The 17,340-nt window shown below is 36.9% G+C and overlaps 2 protein-coding genes across 5 annotated transcripts; both read right to left on the bottom strand.

Annotated features, from left to right (window-relative positions):
• Positions 1 to 1,443, bottom strand: LOC103946629 (probable aquaporin PIP2-8). The gene is made up of 4 exons (XM_009357380.3): positions 1,117 to 1,443; positions 708 to 1,003; positions 472 to 612; positions 1 to 354 (listed from the first exon to the last, which is right to left on the bottom strand). Exons 1-4 carry the CDS (start codon positions 1,403 to 1,405, stop codon positions 235 to 237), a joined length of 846 nt encoding a protein of 281 aa, XP_009355655.2. The 5' UTR covers positions 1,406 to 1,443; the 3' UTR covers positions 1 to 234.
• Positions 1,444 to 7,843: 6,400 nt separating this feature from the next.
• On the bottom strand, positions 7,844 to 14,314 carry LOC103946667 (heparan-alpha-glucosaminide N-acetyltransferase). Of its 4 annotated transcripts, none has more exons than XM_048564773.1 (14): positions 13,944 to 14,313; positions 13,430 to 13,567; positions 13,163 to 13,244; positions 12,781 to 12,857; positions 12,346 to 12,446; positions 11,655 to 11,781; positions 10,936 to 11,052; positions 10,774 to 10,859; positions 9,893 to 9,959; positions 9,561 to 9,639; positions 9,275 to 9,366; positions 8,513 to 8,656; positions 8,381 to 8,420; positions 7,844 to 8,261 (listed from the first exon to the last, which is right to left on the bottom strand). In XM_048564773.1, the coding sequence occupies exons 1-13, from the start codon at positions 14,049 to 14,051 to the stop codon at positions 8,385 to 8,387; spliced, it is 1,254 nt and encodes a 417-aa protein (XP_048420730.1). In that variant the 5' UTR covers positions 14,052 to 14,313; the 3' UTR covers positions 7,844 to 8,261; positions 8,381 to 8,384. The 4 variants fall into 4 exon arrangements, with proteins under 4 accessions (XP_048420730.1, XP_048420732.1, XP_048420739.1 ...); XM_048564775.1 differs by having other exon boundaries at positions 7,844 to 8,177; XM_048564782.1 differs by having other exon boundaries at positions 7,844 to 8,420; positions 9,893 to 9,948; positions 10,784 to 10,859; positions 13,944 to 14,314.
• Between the last annotated feature and the right edge of the window lie 3,026 nt (positions 14,315 to 17,340).

Below are 17,340 nucleotides of genomic sequence, written 5' to 3'. Positions count from 1 at the left end.
GAAAGAAAACAGCACTACTCATAAACAATAATTAACGAACATCATCCACATCTAGCTAATTAAAGTTAAGTAACTAAATTATAAATAGAGAAACCAGAAAGATTGAAAGATCATCATCCACTCTACCAAAAAATAAAAAGATCATCATCCATCCTCTCAATACACACTAACAAACTGAGAACAAAATATCAACAGAACACTAATATAGCCCCTTTCTTTTCTTCAATCTTTGTTTTAGTTGGTTGGGTTGCTGCGGAAGGATCCCAACGCCTTGATTGCCGCCGCCCTCAGAATGTATTGGTGGTACGCCGCCGCAGCCAGTGCTCCCACAAATGGTCCGACCCAGAAGATCCACTACACACAAAAATACAAAGTAAAAAAAAAAAACAAAAAAATAAAAAGACTCATTAGTTGAAAACTCAAAATATAATCAGAAACACCTCAAAAACGGCATGAGGTTCTTATTCTTACGTGTTCATCCCAGATTTTATCGTTGTTGTAGATCACAGCAGCGCCGAAGCTCCTTGCTGGGTTGATTCCAGTTCCGGTAATGGGGATTGTTGCGAGGTGCACAATAAACACAGCAAACCCGATAGGCAGTGGAGCCAAAACCTGCAAACCCAGCACAAACCCAGCATACATCAGCAACATCTCTAAGGCCCAAAAACCAGAAACCATAAATATATCGAGGTTGATGAGAGACTTACAGGCACGTGGGAGTCGCGTGCGCTCCTCTTGGGATCGGTGGCCGAGAAGACGGTGTAGACGAGGACGAAGGTGCCGATGATCTCAGCTCCCAGAGCTGTGCCCTTGCTATACCCACTAGCCACAGAGTTGGCGCCGCCGCCGACGGAGTTGTACTTGTGCTTCTGGAAGGCCTTGACCAGCCCAACGCCGACGATAGCTCCCAAGCACTGGGCCACCATGTAAGCCACGGCTCTAATAAGCGAGACCTTGCGGGCCAAGAAAAGGCCAAAAGTCACAGCTGGGTTAATATGACCACCTGGAAAACACCAAAACGGCAAACACCATCAGGAATCAAGCACCCAAAGGATAAAAATCGACATGGGTTTTAAGGATTAAGCTGAAAAACAGGTGGGTTGTTGGAAAGTTTACCAGAGATTCCGGCGGTGCAGTAGACAAGTACGAAGATCATGCCGCCGAAGGCCCAGGCAACGCCAAGAAGGCCAACGCCGCCGCAGTCTCCGGGTGAGTTCTTGTAGCCGATGACGGTGGCTACGGTGATGTAGAGGAAGAGTAGGGTGGCGACGAACTCGGCGATGAGGGCCCTGTAGAAGGACCACCGCCTGAGCTCGTCGAAGTCGATGAGGGGAGCTGGCGGTGGGTCGGTGTAGTCCTTCCCATGGTGGTGGGGTCGTCCCTCCTCGCTCACTTCCTTGGACATTTTTCACAGACAGGTGGAGAACTCAGAAGGCGCTTGGGGTTTTTGACGGAGAGAAAAAAAGCTCTGGAGGTTTTGGGAGAGCGAGGTGCTGCGGGGGTGTCTTTTAAAGACTAAGGGCAGGGAAACGGTACATTAATGGATAAGGTAGGAGCATTTTGGGTATTATGGAAAATGTTAGAGAGAGAGAGAGAGAGAGAGAGAGAGTTTAAGGGTATTTTGGCTTTTGTATTCTAGGGTTTTTGGAGAGAGAAAGTGTGAAGGTGAAGGTGGGACCCAGGGAGTACAGCAAGACCATGTGAGCGTCATCATCTCTGCGACTGTTTGGGGGAGTGACAGAGGGAAGGGGTTTGGGGAGGTTACCCTAAGAAATAAGTCAGCCTGGCATCCAACTAGGTCACGCCCTACAACGGTCATATGTTGTCCACTCTCTCCCATTTCTCTTTCTCTCTCTAAGAGGTTGTGGGGTTTGCTTTTCTTTAATTTATCTGATGATGGAGGAAGAGAGCATTTGGGTTGGGATGGGACCATTTTTGTATGGGTAATCCTAAAAAAATTAAATTTGAAAATCCGATTTACAAATTAAATAAGTTATCATCAGTAAGAATAAGTATATTTACCAACGTATAATTAATAAATCAATCATCAACTTTTATGTCTTTTAGTTTTCAAAACTTTATCAACAAATCTAATCTCTCTAACAATGCTTTTCATTTATACTGGTGGGTTTAGGGTTTGCTTTAAGAGTTGGGAGCAGGCGTGCAGCATTCTTCCTTGAACCAATCATTCAGCTCAAGAGAAAGTGGTTTATGTTTTTACTTCATTGGTTTCAATGCTTCAATTCAATGGCTGAAACTTGAATTAGCTAACTAAATATTGAACCATGTGTTATGGGTCCAATACATACTTTATTTTGGTTACTTGAGATTAAGAACACATCCAAATGATGACTAAAAATATGATAAATGCATGAAAATTTTAGGATTATTTTTGCATGCAATGCATCAAGCTTCGTAGGCTGGTCGACTAAACAAGACGAGAAGATCTTTTTTCGTGGTGAACGTACAAGAAAAATGTATCCAAATCGAGGACATGCAAAAATAGTTAGCTATTGTTTTGCGTATTGAACATTTATTAAACATCGGATTAAGTTTGCTTAAATGAGTTGGAAGAATATTTAAGACCTAATTTGAATGGATCAGAAGAACATTCGCAAGCGAGATTAAGTTCATGTGGGTTCACCATAGAACATGTGTCTCCCATGCAACATGTGTTTAATCAAAACAGAAGATTTGAGCTGGACATGCATTCTCTTGAATTAATTATTCTTATGGCCGACGGGGACTTGAAGTTGAATTGTTGTGGTCCTTATATGCAGAAAAACAAAAGAAAACGGTGGTGGTATGTGGAAAAAAAAGTAGAAAGAAGAAAGTTTAATTTTCTTTTATTTGATAAGAATTCATGTCCAAGGATCGAGATGTCGTGTAGCCTGGCCTTTATTAGTTGGTTTGTCCGCATCAGTCATGTCATCCCATCCATTTTTGTTGCAGATAGAGATTCGGTGCACTCACAAGCATCGTCGATGATGTGTCTGTTTGGAAGGTACCTGATCGATACATCGTGGAACATGCATGGCCCTCTATTTTTATACCCAAAGTACCCTTGATGAGTTCTCATAAAATGAACATTATTTTGAGAAGAAAACTAATGAAAATGATTTGAAAATTTTGAATTTTAACTATAAAGACAAAATAAAAAGTAAAGTGAATTGATTGCAGCTGCTTACACGTCTTTATCCTTTGAAATATATAGGATATTTTGGGAGCGCCTTGGAGCAGCCCAAACTATGTTTCATAGTCTTTTGTGATCGTTTTATCATTAACTAGTTTCATCTTCTGCCTTCAAGATCTGACTTCTAGCAAAGATTGTGGGAAACTAGGGATTCTCGATTTGAAGAGCAATTCATAATTTCATATTTTAATTTAGGATTTTTGATTTGCTCTGAATTTCCAAATTTTTTTTGAGATTTCCTAAATTTGGGATTCCCGAAAAATTAGTTTGAGATTGGTTTTCAAATTTCCGTCCCGAAAAATATTAGTTTGGAATTCGGGATACTAGTTTCGGTTTGATATCCCATGCCAAACCAGCCCTAATGTTCTCTATCGAACAAAACTTAGATCAATGCTATTGAATATAGTGCATGGTTTATATAGCTAATTATAATATAATGTAGCTCATTATATATATTATGTTAATACTTTACATTATGGGTTAAATAACCCAAGAATACTGTCTTCTAAACAGTTTTCGTAACCCAAGAATACTTAGCAAATATTATATTACCGTCATTGGTAACAGTTAAAAATATCGTCTGTAAAAAAGGAGTAATGGTAAAAAAGAAGAAGATAAATGAGTTAAAAATAATAAAGCGGGTATTAAATGGTTACGGTTAAATATGTATGCGGTTATGGATATGGTTAACCATTTATAAATGGTTATGAGTATAACCGTTTAGGCAATTATCCAACAGGTAAACGGTTATACTGGTATGAGCATAAACGGTTATAGGTAAATAATTGCAGTTATCTGCCTGTCATAACCTTTGCCCATCCTTAGGTGATGCTTATTATTTTATTTATTATTAAATAAATTCATATTTTGAAATTTGTGCAATGTATATACAATAATTTCAAAATTTTCACTCATCTAACGTAAATAAAGGAGCGAGCATTTTCATCGTTTGAGAATGACGAACATTATTATCACCTTAAAATGGTGAGTAAAAATACACTTTTGTTAAATTAGAAATTATATCCTTACTCTTCAGGCTCCCATGGTCAGTAGTTAGATACGGTGGGGTTTATACGATAGAGTTAGTGGAATTGTTTTTCGTTCGGTTTCTCCGATTTAACCAAGAAAATAGTTCAACACCAAAGTGATGGGAGACTAAGTAAAATCCCACCGTAAATTAAGAATAATATGATTCAATTTTGTTTTTAACGAAGAAAAAATTTATAACTACAATAAAAGCACCGGTGGACAAACTGCCACGTGGTTTGTAAATATAACGGCTAGATAACTCCGGAGCATTCTTTACGCAACCGTTAAATGGGTTACAGAACGCAAACCGGTCATATTTGTCAGTTTTTGTGGCTGCCAGCGAATCTGTGGGCCCCGTAGAGGTTAGGACCCACGCCCTTTACAAAGGTACCTGCTATTTTCCGGAGAGATAAGATTGACAGAGAGGTAGCTGTGGCTCGTTCCGATGCTTTGATTCATCATTCTTCCTTCCATTTTACGAAAATGTCCAACTCCCTTGCTAATTTCCCAACTGTTCGATTATTTCTTACAAATATTAGATAACTATGTTTTTTTTTTTTACAAACGATATTATCTACATTAAAAAAAAAGAAAGTAGAATATACCTCATAATGAGCTAACAATAATGTAATTTAAATTTACTTTTAACGATAATCGAACCTAGAACATTTCACTTACAAATAAAAAAGAATACTATTAGATTGTAGTTTTAAATGGTTAAATAGTCATCTTTTTCCCAATGGAAAAAAAAAATGATGATCATACAAATCATAATCACCACCCTATTACCAAAATTAGTAGTTACACCGGATTTTTCCTTTTCTATAAACAACAATCTTTGAGTGAAAGATATGTGAAATTACAATAACTATAAATATGAATCTTCTCAATTTCGAAATGAAATGATGAGAATTAACTCTTGTCATGATTGTGTAACGATTTATTGGCCCTTTTAACTAGACACTCCACTCTAACATTATCTTAAATACGTACAAGGAAATCCCTTTTGCATTACCTTGTAGCCAAAAAGACAAAAGAAAAAAAAGGGAAAAAGTGCAATTATTCATACTTAACTTGGATTTAGCTTTTTATAATTGATGTCATACTTTTTAATTTGTAGATGCCATGCAACTAGAGTTTGTGCGGTTTTTAAACAATTTCCATAAAGCTCGGTTGTTGATGTGGATCATGCAGCCATATTTTATCTTTATTTTTTTAACTCGTTCATGACACACCCTGATCGGGAATGTATACTTGAATGCCTGAATTGAACTGTTTTGACCGATACTTGAAAGGTGACAAAGTCATAAAATAAGATGATGTGGAAAAGTGTGAATAAATTAAAACCTAAAGTAACTAAAGTAAGAGGACGCTTTTTTTTTTGGTTTTTTTTTTGGGGTGGGGGGGGGGGGTGGGGGTGTTGGTTGAACCCTTAATACAAAGTAGAGTGTTGGAGCATAACAGTGCAGCACAATCCTAGCAGGAAAAGAAGGGAAATAGATACTCAATTTAAAGTGAATAAACATAATTCCGTACTCGACCTCATAGATACAAACATCATTACGTGCCTGTAAAGTAAAGAGTATTCACATCCTAGAAGGATGAATATATATATCTAAACTGTATATTAATAAAACTTGATTATCAACGAAAATCCCATTAAAGTACCATTTTAACCCTCTAATCAAAACTGTACAGAAATTTAAAAAAAAAACATGGGCAATAATGTAATTTCACACAACCAATTTTTTGTTTTTTTGTTAAGCATCAAACACATGTTTCTATCAAATCTCTAATATTAAAAAATAAAAATAAAAACCTCTCCCCCCTCTTTCCCCACTCCAACGTTCTCTCTCACCCTCGCATCTCTCCTTCCGTTTCAAAAAAAAAAAAAAAAAAATGTTCACACGCACTGTGTGTGGATATACTAGTACAAATAAAGGAAAAGACTTCCTACTTTAGTGATTGTCAGTAATCCTCGTCGTTACAAGAGCACATCCACTAAGTCCTGGTCACATAGGGGTCCTAATAGCCTAATGAAAACTAGGGACATCCTGGCACTTACTTTGGATTCGAAGTGGGCATAAACGGTGCATGTAAACATACATGTGAAACTGGTCCTTGTTCGGACAGTACAACTAAGGGTGACATCGTGCATACATTCTACAATTTATACTCGTAAAATAATGATAAAATAACTAAGTTAAACATGGCATGTTAGACAAACAACACAAGCACAAGTGCAAAACTATAGTAAAATACTGCTTTTGAAAAAACACTTATTTACAGATACTCTGTCAACGAAGAGACACTCAAACGAGGAGGAATGGGTTCACTTATACAACTGCACGGCACCTAAGCAACTTCATTAAACAATTTAATTTGAAAAAACAGAGTGTAAAGTTAGAATCAACGCGTTCAAATATCCTACGGAAAGTCCAGAGGTGATGCATATAGGAGAAGCATGTTTTTTCAGCTTTTGTGATGATGAAAAGAAATAAAACGATTAAAGTAAAAAGGTTAAAAGATGGCATCGTGTGGCTGTTGGAAAGCCTTGAGTTGACAGTAATTTTATTAAGTTTGTGCATTTTTAAAAGCATCACTCTGTAAGTGCAGATGCTTATACGATATTAGCAAATAAATAAAAACACCAACACAGTACATCACAGCATGCAGCACTCCGTTGTTTTCATGCGAAAAAAGTCACAAGCCGGAGAACAATTTACATGCAAAAAATTCATCATCAAATGATGTTTGAATTCAATAATAAAATAATATGTATTAGAGATTTAAAAATATTATTATTTTATTAAAACGAAACGTTACAATAACTATGAACCTTTTTACGTTAATCACTCTCCTCAAACTGAGCTCGTTGATACAGTGTAACTAAGTTTTTATAAAGAGCCACTTAAAATTTGAACACACCAAATTCCAATGGCCCTTGACTAGGTACGTACATTCCTTAATTCGATGGAATCTGAACAGACTATTCGAATATCCGTAGTGAAAGTTTTGAGAAGGACCCAACTTGAAATGTTGTCAAATCATGAATTTATATAGGGTCATTTTGTTGGCATCAGGAAATTACAGGTTCAGGGGCCCCCCATTGTTTTGATCTGATCTTGGTGGAAGCTTGTGAGAGGGAGGCCCCCTGACATATTTATATAGGGTCATATCGAAGATTGTGCCTCTTCTTTCTCCTTCATCGTGCAGGTACACTTAATGAATATCACATAATTAAGTTGAGATATTAGCACTTTAACCTCTTGGTTTGACACAGGAGGCTTCCTGAATAATGATCATTGCTAACAGTTTGATTTTAATTTGGGACAGGATAACCTATGAAGGAATCGGATATTCCCTTCCACACCCTTCTGTTTGATTAACAAACAGATGTCGATTAATAAATATAAGTTGGATAATTAGACATACGTGGACCCTTTAATCATGATGCTTAGAACACACGGCAGACTCATCACAGACATCCTTCGAGATACAAACCCCAATATAAAACGGGACGTGACGTTCACCCAGTTTAAGCTTCGGACACATTCCACTTAATTCTGACTGTTGATTCTGTTTAGACTTTTCAATCCAATGGCCATAAATAGAGAGGGGTGCGATCCATAAGTATATTACCATATAATCTACAAGATTGGATAACATTCGGATACAGTAACCTAGAATCATATCTCAAAAGTTTGGCCGCCCAAAAAAGGTTTAACCCAACCAACTCCAAAATTTCTTGTGTAAGATTAGATAACACACAGAAGACATTACTAAACTTGATTTAGTTGTTCCAAAATTTCCTGCATACGTTAAGCAGCACACGATATGGAGCAACAGTTCTTTTGCGGTTAAGCGACTCCGTGAGCTTTAGCCAGGCAGGGGATATGTCAAGCATCAATCTCGGTAATGAAGTATACAGCAACAGCGCCTGCAATGAATGTGGCTGCGAAAAAAGTAACTCTCTTACCATGAAACAGAATCTGCTCCATTCTCGAAACAGTAAAAGTTAGCGTCCAGTGTCCAGATCCTAACCAAACCATGCATGAAGATAATGTGAAGAACAACTACAATGTAGATACCCAATCAAGTTTTCAAATCGAGGACAAGGATCTGAAAGGCTTTTATGCATGGATGGTGCCAACTAACCGTTTCACTTGTGCACAAACCGTGTTATGATCCAATGAACCTGTTCAGACAAGAAAAGTGTAAGCATAAAATAATGGTGTGGGTTGTGTATACTCTGCATTTCAGCGAAAGTAGCTACCTATGGACACTTACAATGTTATTTTGAGGATCGGCCAAGTAGAATCCTTGAATCGCAATAACAGCTAGGTTGGAAGTTACCACAACAAAAATAGTCAAAGAATGTATTCCCATCCACTCCAACACATATGTCATGCATCTATGACCGTAAACATCTACCTGCAAGAGAGAGCAGGTAGTAGTATGCTTATCAATCAGGTTGTTATTAATGAACGCTCTTAGCTAAAAACTTGGAACGATGGAACTTGTTTAACCTTAATTGAAGAGTGAAGAAAGATGCGAAAAAATAACTAGTTTGGTGCCAAGATTCATTTATAAGAATCACGGGCATTTGAATATTGTGTGAGAAATTAAAATCTGAAATTCATTCTAAGCTATGCAAGAACAAAACAAGGTTGCCCACCATGAAATTTGTATTAAGCTCTTACCATCCTCCAAGAATTATCTGTATAAAAATTAAGGGTGCTATTTTTGGCACTCCAAAAATCTCATTGTGCACCCCAAACTTTTTATATCTAAAAAGAAAAATACACTTATGAGTGCACAATTAGATTTTTGGAGTGCCAATAACAACACCCAAAATTTATACTGTTTAACTAGGAGTCCAAGCTTAAAATATTTACTTTTATGTAAATTCGCTACATTTAGTATTATAACCGGAAATTTAAAAAGGAAATACCAAATCTCAGTTAAGGAAGGTGAGGATTATATTCAAGTTTACCAACCAAAGACAGCAATTTAAAGCAAGAAGCATTAACAAACTCTTTGAATACTGACCAGCAGATACAGAGCGCAAAATGTGATTCCCGCAGATGCAGAAGTAATTAGCATATAACTGATAGTATACAGAGATTTATTTACAGGAATGCCTGAAAATCAGAAATGAAAGAAGTGCAGAAAAGTTAGTGCTAGCGCGCATCAGAGCTACCTCAAATCAAAACCACATACTAAAAGGTTGAAATTCAGCTCTGAAATGTAAGTTTTTTCTGAAATCATCCTAGCAGAACAATTTAATTGTAGCACCAGTAGAGTTCAAGGAAAGAATAATAGTTAGACTACATACCTATGAATGCAAGAAACAAACCAAGGACAAAGATTAAAACTGAAGAGAAGAACCAAATGTTCAGGCGCTCTTTGTGGTCCTGACAACATCAAACAGAACTGCTGAGTAATTGGCCAAAACAATAAAAGCTGGCACAGAGTTTAGAGATGTAGACAAGATAGCGTGGAAATTGTGAATCAGTACTTCTCATATGTTACAAATACCACAGAATGGAGTTCAACACAATTTGAAGACCGTTCTAAGGTTTTTATTCATATTGTGTCAACATAAGAAAGCTCCTATTTTTCTTAGGTGAATAATGAAATTCATTAAATTTGTGAACAGGGGTATACCTGTATGTGTGCAAGTATGTGACCATATTGAAGTCCAATTATGCACGTCACTGCAGCTGTTAGGGAGCTGTGAGAACATAGTAAGAATGTCAACAGAACCTATTTGTTATTAGCTGAGATGAAATACTACAGCACGAAAAAATATCAATATCAAAGAAGAGGAGCCAAATGAGCAAATGGATGACAGTGACTGCCTACAAGTCACAAAGTAGGCTGAAGATGATGTTTTTATAGGTTGAGCCAGTAATTGGGACATACTTCCCACATCTACCATTGTCTTTGTTATTTCAATCTTTTAAGAAGATTTGCAGTTATGCTTTTTATATGAATTGAGAACTATTATCATGGACTCTATCCGGCAGTATATGGAGTGGCCGTAAACGAAACAAGATGTTGACATGGACAAGTGAAGCTATAGGTTACAATATATCAAAGGGTTTTTAAGAATTTGGAGGTAGCACCAACTGCAGGTTCAATCAAAATAGAAAGCAATGATTAGAAGAGAATATGAAAGTTAATGTAAGTGGTCTAAAACACTATATGACAAGTGTATAATTTTATTACTTGCATAAATTCAAAAACATCCTCCCAGCTGAACATATTGGTGATGCTACCTTATTTAAGTACATTGGTTACACAGCCAAGTCATTCTATTGACTAAATGTTCACAGCCAAGTCATTCTATTGACTAAATGTTCATGATGTCCCTGAAGGCTGGTATATATACTGATCATTTAGTCACGACTCACTACTTATGTGTACACGATGAATTGGATAATTTTCCTTGGCTTGACAAAAGCTTCGCCTTTGAATAGTTCTGAAGTTAGCACTAACCACTAAGTAAAACTGTGAATATGGTAGAATAGAGTTAGATAGGCCACCTTAAAATACCTTCAGGATCAAAAGGAGTATGACACCATGAAGGTGAACTCTCTGGAACCTGACCATCAGCAGAGACATTGCATTCCTGTAAATCATAATTTCTCATAAGGCACTAGTCACTCACATGAAGAGTATATAATAAGTATGCAAGGCTAAGCTACCTTCAGGTTCCTGTAAACAGGTTTCAAATATAGATGATCAAAACCCAGAATATAACGATCAATCATCCCAGCAGAATTACAGGCAGGTCCAAGATCTCCTCTTACAGAACATTTCACCTACATTAACGTAATTAGAATGGAATGATTGGACTAAAGTAAGTCATGCTTTTCAACTAAAGAAATGCTTACTGGAACAAGGTGGATATGGATCCCTTACTATGACTTTTACCATAAAATCTATACCAATCTCAACTTGACAATGAAAACGCTCAACTGGAATATGGGTATCTTGGTATGGAGATAATAACTTCTATAGTTAAACGCCTTCTCCGCTCCATAGTCCATAATCAAATAGAGAAATCAGCAGAAGGCAACAGGGGAAAAAAGTGTAGGGAGAATCAAAGTGATGAAGATTCCATGATGTAAACATTTGCTCATTTCCATACTCTAAGCACTCCATAGTCCATAATCAAATAGAGAAATCAGCAGAAGGCAACAGGGGAAAAAAGTGTAGGGAGAATCAAAGTGATGAAGATTCCATGATGTAAACATTTGCTCATTTCCATACTCTAAGCATTGATTAATTTACCACTTTAAAGTTATTTATTAACCTCTCTAAAAAAAGGTTATTGATTAATAGAAGAGAAAGAAAGTTATCAGCCATAGCAAGAAACAACATATTAAAAAGAAGGAAAGAAGTTCTAAGCATGGTCTCTCACCACATAAGTAGTAGTAGCATTAGAGGAAGGCAAAGAGGTTGGTGTTGATGCTTTGAATTCCCAATCTGGAACATACAAACCATACAGTAACCCAGCATATATTGCTGATAATGAAAAGATGACACACCTAAAAAGTAGAAAACATAAATTGACACTACATTAGATGAGAATAAAGTTTACAAACAAAAAGAAATGTATGAGAAGAAGATTACATGATCCAAATATTTCTTGGACATTAATGCAGTTGCTTTTCATTTTAGACAAGACAGTAGTTCAAAGCTAAGTTGAACATTTAACATTTTGGAGTACGTATTTGGGGAACAGGTATAACATCCCTGACCATCTATGTTATTATAAACCACACCATAAATCACAATGGATGTCCTAATGATTTCATGTTGATGATGTCCTAGTGATCATGGTGATGATGCTGATGACTCCAAATAAAGATCTACGGTAAACCTATAGCATGCAAGAATGTAAATCATCTACTTGAAGTGTTTACAAGAGAACAACCAAGGAAATCAGATAATGCTCACAGACATACATTCACACAACTATCGACCTTTGTTTTCCCCGAATTTCTTGGAGAAAACACTTGGGGTTTTCTTAGGTAAAAATCTTACAGAAAATATATATTATATGCACAGTTACTCATTACTTTAACAGAGTGCTTTAAGTTGAAACCTACCAGTGCCAGTAATAAGCCCTGAAAAATCCCACCTCCCCCAATGTCTGGCGTGAAAGCCAGATCTCACATAGAGCTGCCACAATATATCCAATAGCTATCCTCTGGATAAAAGTCAAAATAGAACTGAAAGTTAACCTATCTAATGTGATCACCCTGTGTAATTGACTCAATCATCAAATGGAAAGTTAAGGAAAGCAGTAGACATATGAATCATTACTTTATTTATTTTTACTTTTTATTTTGAGAAGAATATGAATCATTACTTTATGAAATGTTAAATACAGATTTTTCCAATGTATTACATATGGGAATTGGCCACCCAATTACTAGACTCACATCCTTAAAACTTTTCACTTGGTGATGTATACATCCCCAATTATTCTGATTCTAACATGAAAAGTAGTTCAAACATATTGGAATGAAAAACTTATGCACCTGCAAAATGCCAAACCACCGTATTCTTTCAATGTCAACTCCATAAGTCAAAGATGCTACTCCATGGAAATAACCACCTGAAATGACATGGACCATGCACACTTGTTATTCCAGTAGCACTAAATATTACATGACCACTAAGACCAAGAATACCACAATAGAACTCCAACTGTAGGATGAAAAATGACGGAGGAGATAAAACTCCATATAAGAAATTTGGGAAATGAAAACAGTTTATCTCGGTTAAAAGTAATGTAATTGGGTAGATGATGCTCCAAAGTGTTTCCAGTTATGCTAAACCCCATCATTTTCATAGAGCATATCTTCGGTTATGCACCGCATGCTCATAGAAGAGCTTAAACGGATTTATAGAAAATATTACCTTGAAGCAGGATGCCTAGAAGAAAAAGTTTTACGGCCTTAAACACCGCCTTCCATGTAGCTTCTACTCTGTTTGTCACTCTCTGTTATTGCCAATCAAAAGTAAACCTTTCAGATTCTATTAATTCATAACTAAATTAAGAACCTTTATAGTGATTCAAATCAAATAAGCTTTCTATTCCATTCACAATATAAACTTGAAATTCAAAAAAAAGGAGTTGGCGATTCCAATGTGGAAAAACTAAACCTCCATTAACTCTACAAGTACCTTGTATACAAGAGCAAGTGAAACGCCAGCGATGAATAAAAAGAAAGGCATAACAAAGTCAGCCAAATGGAGCCCGTTCCACGGCGAGTGAGCGATAACCGGAAGAATTGAGCCGCCGTAATCAACTAGCATCATCAGCTGAAATTCAAGCAATGTAGTATAAATTCAAAATTCGTAACCAAAAGAAACTAACTTCAATCAAGTGTTGGTTCCTGAGATTATTCCAGAAAGAAAATTGACCAGAAAAAAAAAATTGAAATCGAAAACTTTCAGTAGCTCAGCAGAGTTGAGATAATATGTTTCCGATCAAAATTTACGAAAAAAAAACAAAGAAAGAATAAACATGTGATTAGTAAGAGTTAAAGAGTATCACTATCACTCTCTGCACTACTCGTTTTCCCCCATTTTCTAGGCAACCAAACAGTTTATGGTAAAAAAAAAGTCAACGCGTTCAATCAAAAGATTAAATTTTCAGAATCTGAAGCTAAAAAATCATAAGTAGAAGAGAGCTTACGAAGACGCAGAGGCCGCGGAACACATCGAGAGAGGCGACGCGTGGAGGCTTCGGACTGGCGGTCCCGGGACCGTCGTATGCGGTTAGCAGCGGCGTGTAATCGGCCATCGTATCGGCCGAGACGCGCCGATGTCGGAGCTTCGGTAAAGCTGTGTGCTGAGGGAGACTGGGGTGCGAAGTGTGTCGTCTTTATTTGATGGGGAAAGGAAAACGACGACGGGGTTAGTGCGTTTTTGCTTTTCGATGGGGACGACGACAAGAAAGTTGAACCGACGACAGTAACGTGTGCTAGTGTATCACTAGGGTCCAATGCTGAGGTGGTGCGATATCATTGGCAGGAGGATGGAGGGGCTTACAACGACACGGTGTCTTATTCGTATTTGGTCGCTTATTGGTTGAGTACCAACCTTTCAAAATGGAGCGGGGGGTTTTATGTGGGTCACCTTCACCTAACGATGTATGATCATATCAATGTTTGACTTTAGCGTGATTATCGTTGAATATGTGTTAAGAAATTTAGGGATGGTTTTGACAAAATAAAAAAGAAAAGGAAATTTCGGGGTTGTAGTTAGGTAGGACTGTAAATCAGCTCAAAATAGTTCGAGGTTGCAACTGGTTCGATTCAATGTTTGGATCGTTAGAGAATCAAGCCAAACTTGAGCATTTGTGTGTCTGGTTAAAAAGCTCGTGAGCGTCGCTTTGATAAACATGCCCTCTTCTCCCATGTGATGCATTCTAAATTCAAACAGCTCTTTTTTGAGGAAGACATCACCATTGGATTTTTAATGGTCATTTCATCTGGACCGTTGGTTTTCTAACAAAAAAGAAAATTATCCTTTTGTTTGCCACGTGAGAGAATCTTGACCTTCTAACGATTATAATTTTGAAAATCAACGGCTAAGAATATTATATTGGTAAAAAAATTTAAAATGACTAAAGATTATTAAAAAATTTTGAATAAGACCCAAATTTTTTTCAATAAATATCTAACCATATTCTTCATTCTTCATACCACAACTCAATATTTGTTTTTACTACAATCTCCTGGATTTGTTCTCTACCTCCCAAATCCTTTTGTTAGCAAGAAAAATGAGTGACAATTCAAATTGGTTGATTGGGGAAGATGTTGTTTTGCTTCAGGTTTGGATGCTTGTTACTCATGATCCGATCACCGGGAAATGAGATGAAAGTGCAACACATGTGGCATAAGATTCATACACAATTTGTCAAGCAGATTCAAGGCACATGTCGGAGTGAGCAATCTATGTCGAGCAGATACAGACATCTTCATAAAGATTTGAAAGCTTGGCAGGAAGCCCTTGCAAAAGCGGAAGAAATTTATCAAAGTGGCACTAATCTGGCCTATATGGTAATATTATTTTATTATTAATAAAAATGTGATTAATGTATATATATTTTTCTTTTGTTATGTAAATATTTATGTTGTTTACACTTTTTTTTTTTTTTTTTTTTTCCAGCAACTACAGGCTCAAATGTGGTTCAATCTTGATAACAAGAATCATTCACAAGGCACGAATGTTGGAACATTGTGAAGCAAACTCCAAAGTACAAAGTTCTACCTATTGGTCCATAGTTTTAGTTGAACAATACTTCATTGCACGAATCAACTATTGAAAGAGTTGCCATTGGAGACACCATTGGCGACCCTTATTAAATCAGTCGCATAAAATGAAGAAACAACAAGGCCCATTGGTAAGAAGGTTGCCAAGAAAAAACTGCAAGAAGGAGTTCTTTGAATAAAGATTATTCAAAACTGGTTGATGAATTGGGTTGCCAACATGCATTTAATATGGAACGAGACAGGCTAACATATGAGCAAGACAAGACTGGAGATGAAGCCAAGGTGAGAGAAAAAGATTTGAATCGGAAAGAAAGGCAAGAGGAGAAGGATCAGGAGATCATGTCTTAACGCCTCGATGATGAATCTCCTAATTCAAAACGTTTTTGAAGAAGTGAAAAAAATTGTCTTATATGAGAAGAAGGTTTTTCTTGGAAGATGAGGAAGTTTTATACACTCCAAAAAAATACGAACCGTGCCACAATGATTTTATCTTCTATTTTAAAATTAATTACGTTTGTTGTAATGCTATGACTATCTGTTGTATTTGAAATTATTTATTGGAAGTAGACATTAATTATGTTTGTTGTAGCGCCACATTCATCAAAAAGTTAAAAACATATATTTGTGAATAGTAATTGTCCTTGCCCTTTCTCCTTCTAAATAGGTGGACTTGCATAAAGGCATTGTTTAGAGTGAAAAGTAAGAGAACTTTTATCGCCCTTGACCTCCAATTGTCATTGGTGGACCAATGTGTGGAGATGCTTTGTGGAAAATTATTGTCTAATTGCTGAATTGTTCATTGTTCCAAGCTTTAAAACATTTTAGAGGTAAGATATCGTTGAATAACGAGTTCGATACTATTATTGACACATCCCAACCCAAAATGTCCATTAGGACTCCGAATCGAGTTGTGTTGGCCGATACCTGGAAGGTGACGAAACCATAATGTGTAGTGATGTGGAAAATGTGAGTAAATTTAAACCTAAAAGTGCCTAAGTATAAGAGTACGTTGTGAGCGAGAATGAACCAATTTCACACGTGATGTCAGAGCATAAGTACAGTACAGTATGATAAGGTGAGAATTATACCATCGAATGGAATCGTCTACACCAAAATTTGTTAAGAATCCTCGTCGATATGAAAGCTCAGCTACTAAAACCTGGAGGGATGAAAAATAAGGGTGAGTGGGCCTGAAAATAAAGTTTTATAAAAGTCTTTCTGAAAACATCGTAACCCCTCGCCGTAAAACAAGTACAATTTCCAAAATATACATACTACGTATAGTATGAAAATACCTACCGTAGCTTGCAAAATCACAAGATTGCCATACGTCGCAATATTGCGTACATGAACATATAAAAACCAATAACACATAATCTCGAATAAGCAAACATATCATATCGGGCGCTCATCGACACATGCTGACACATGAGTTTATGCAGAGGTATTCTGACATGAACATGGCTGGGTGTAATAATAATATACGTTGTAGTGCTACAATCACGTGAAGACTGGCACTATTCGCGGTCATATATGAGTCAGAGTTGCCTATTGCAACCTGTATGACAGGACTGGCACCTACTTGGATCCAAGGAGAGCGTGCGATGTGGATGTGAACATACATGCGAAAGACTGGCACTGGGCAAACACTAACATGGGTGCAGCAAACAATGAGCAAATAACATAATTATAATCATGCCACAGCCATTCAACAATTCTAGTCAATATCATACTATTCATGACCATAAATGCCACATCCCGACCCGGGGTGGATCACTTCCCGGCCCCACTCCACCACCATAGCACGATATTGTC

This window comes from the organism of the source record quoted next, unplaced genomic scaffold (assembly GCF_019419815.1).
Source record: "Pyrus x bretschneideri cultivar Hongxiangsu unplaced genomic scaffold, Pyrus_bretschneideri_v1 Contig10, whole genome shotgun sequence".
Taxonomy (NCBI): domain Eukaryota; kingdom Viridiplantae; phylum Streptophyta; class Magnoliopsida; order Rosales; family Rosaceae; genus Pyrus; species Pyrus x bretschneideri.
Note: the sequence above shows the minus strand (reverse complement) of the source record. Positions and strands in the feature narration are given on the sequence as shown.

Bases quoted from the DNA above. Each gene is read 5' to 3' on its own strand.
- LOC103946629 (XM_009357380.3), bottom strand. From the start codon at position 1,405: ATGTCCAAGGAAGTGAGCGAGGAGGGACGACCCCACCACCATGGGAAG. The intron at 1,004-1,116 runs GTAAACTTTCCA...GGTGTTTTCCAG, and splicing joins CTGCACCGCCGGAATCTCTG to GTGGTCATATTAACCCAGCT. The intron at 355-471 runs GTAAGAATAAGA...TTTTGTGTGTAG, and splicing joins ATAAAATCTGGGATGAACAC to TGGATCTTCTGGGTCGGACC.
- LOC103946667 (XM_048564773.1), bottom strand. From the start codon at position 14,051: ATGGCCGATTACACGCCGCTGCTAACCGCATACGACGGTCCCGGGACC. The intron at 13,245-13,429 runs GTACTTGTAGAG...TGGCAATAACAG, and splicing joins CACTTGCTCTTGTATACAAG to AGAGTGACAAACAGAGTAGA. The intron at 12,447-12,780 runs GTGCATAAGTTT...ACTTTTATCCAG, and splicing joins GGTGGTTTGGCATTTTGCAG to AGGATAGCTATTGGATATAT.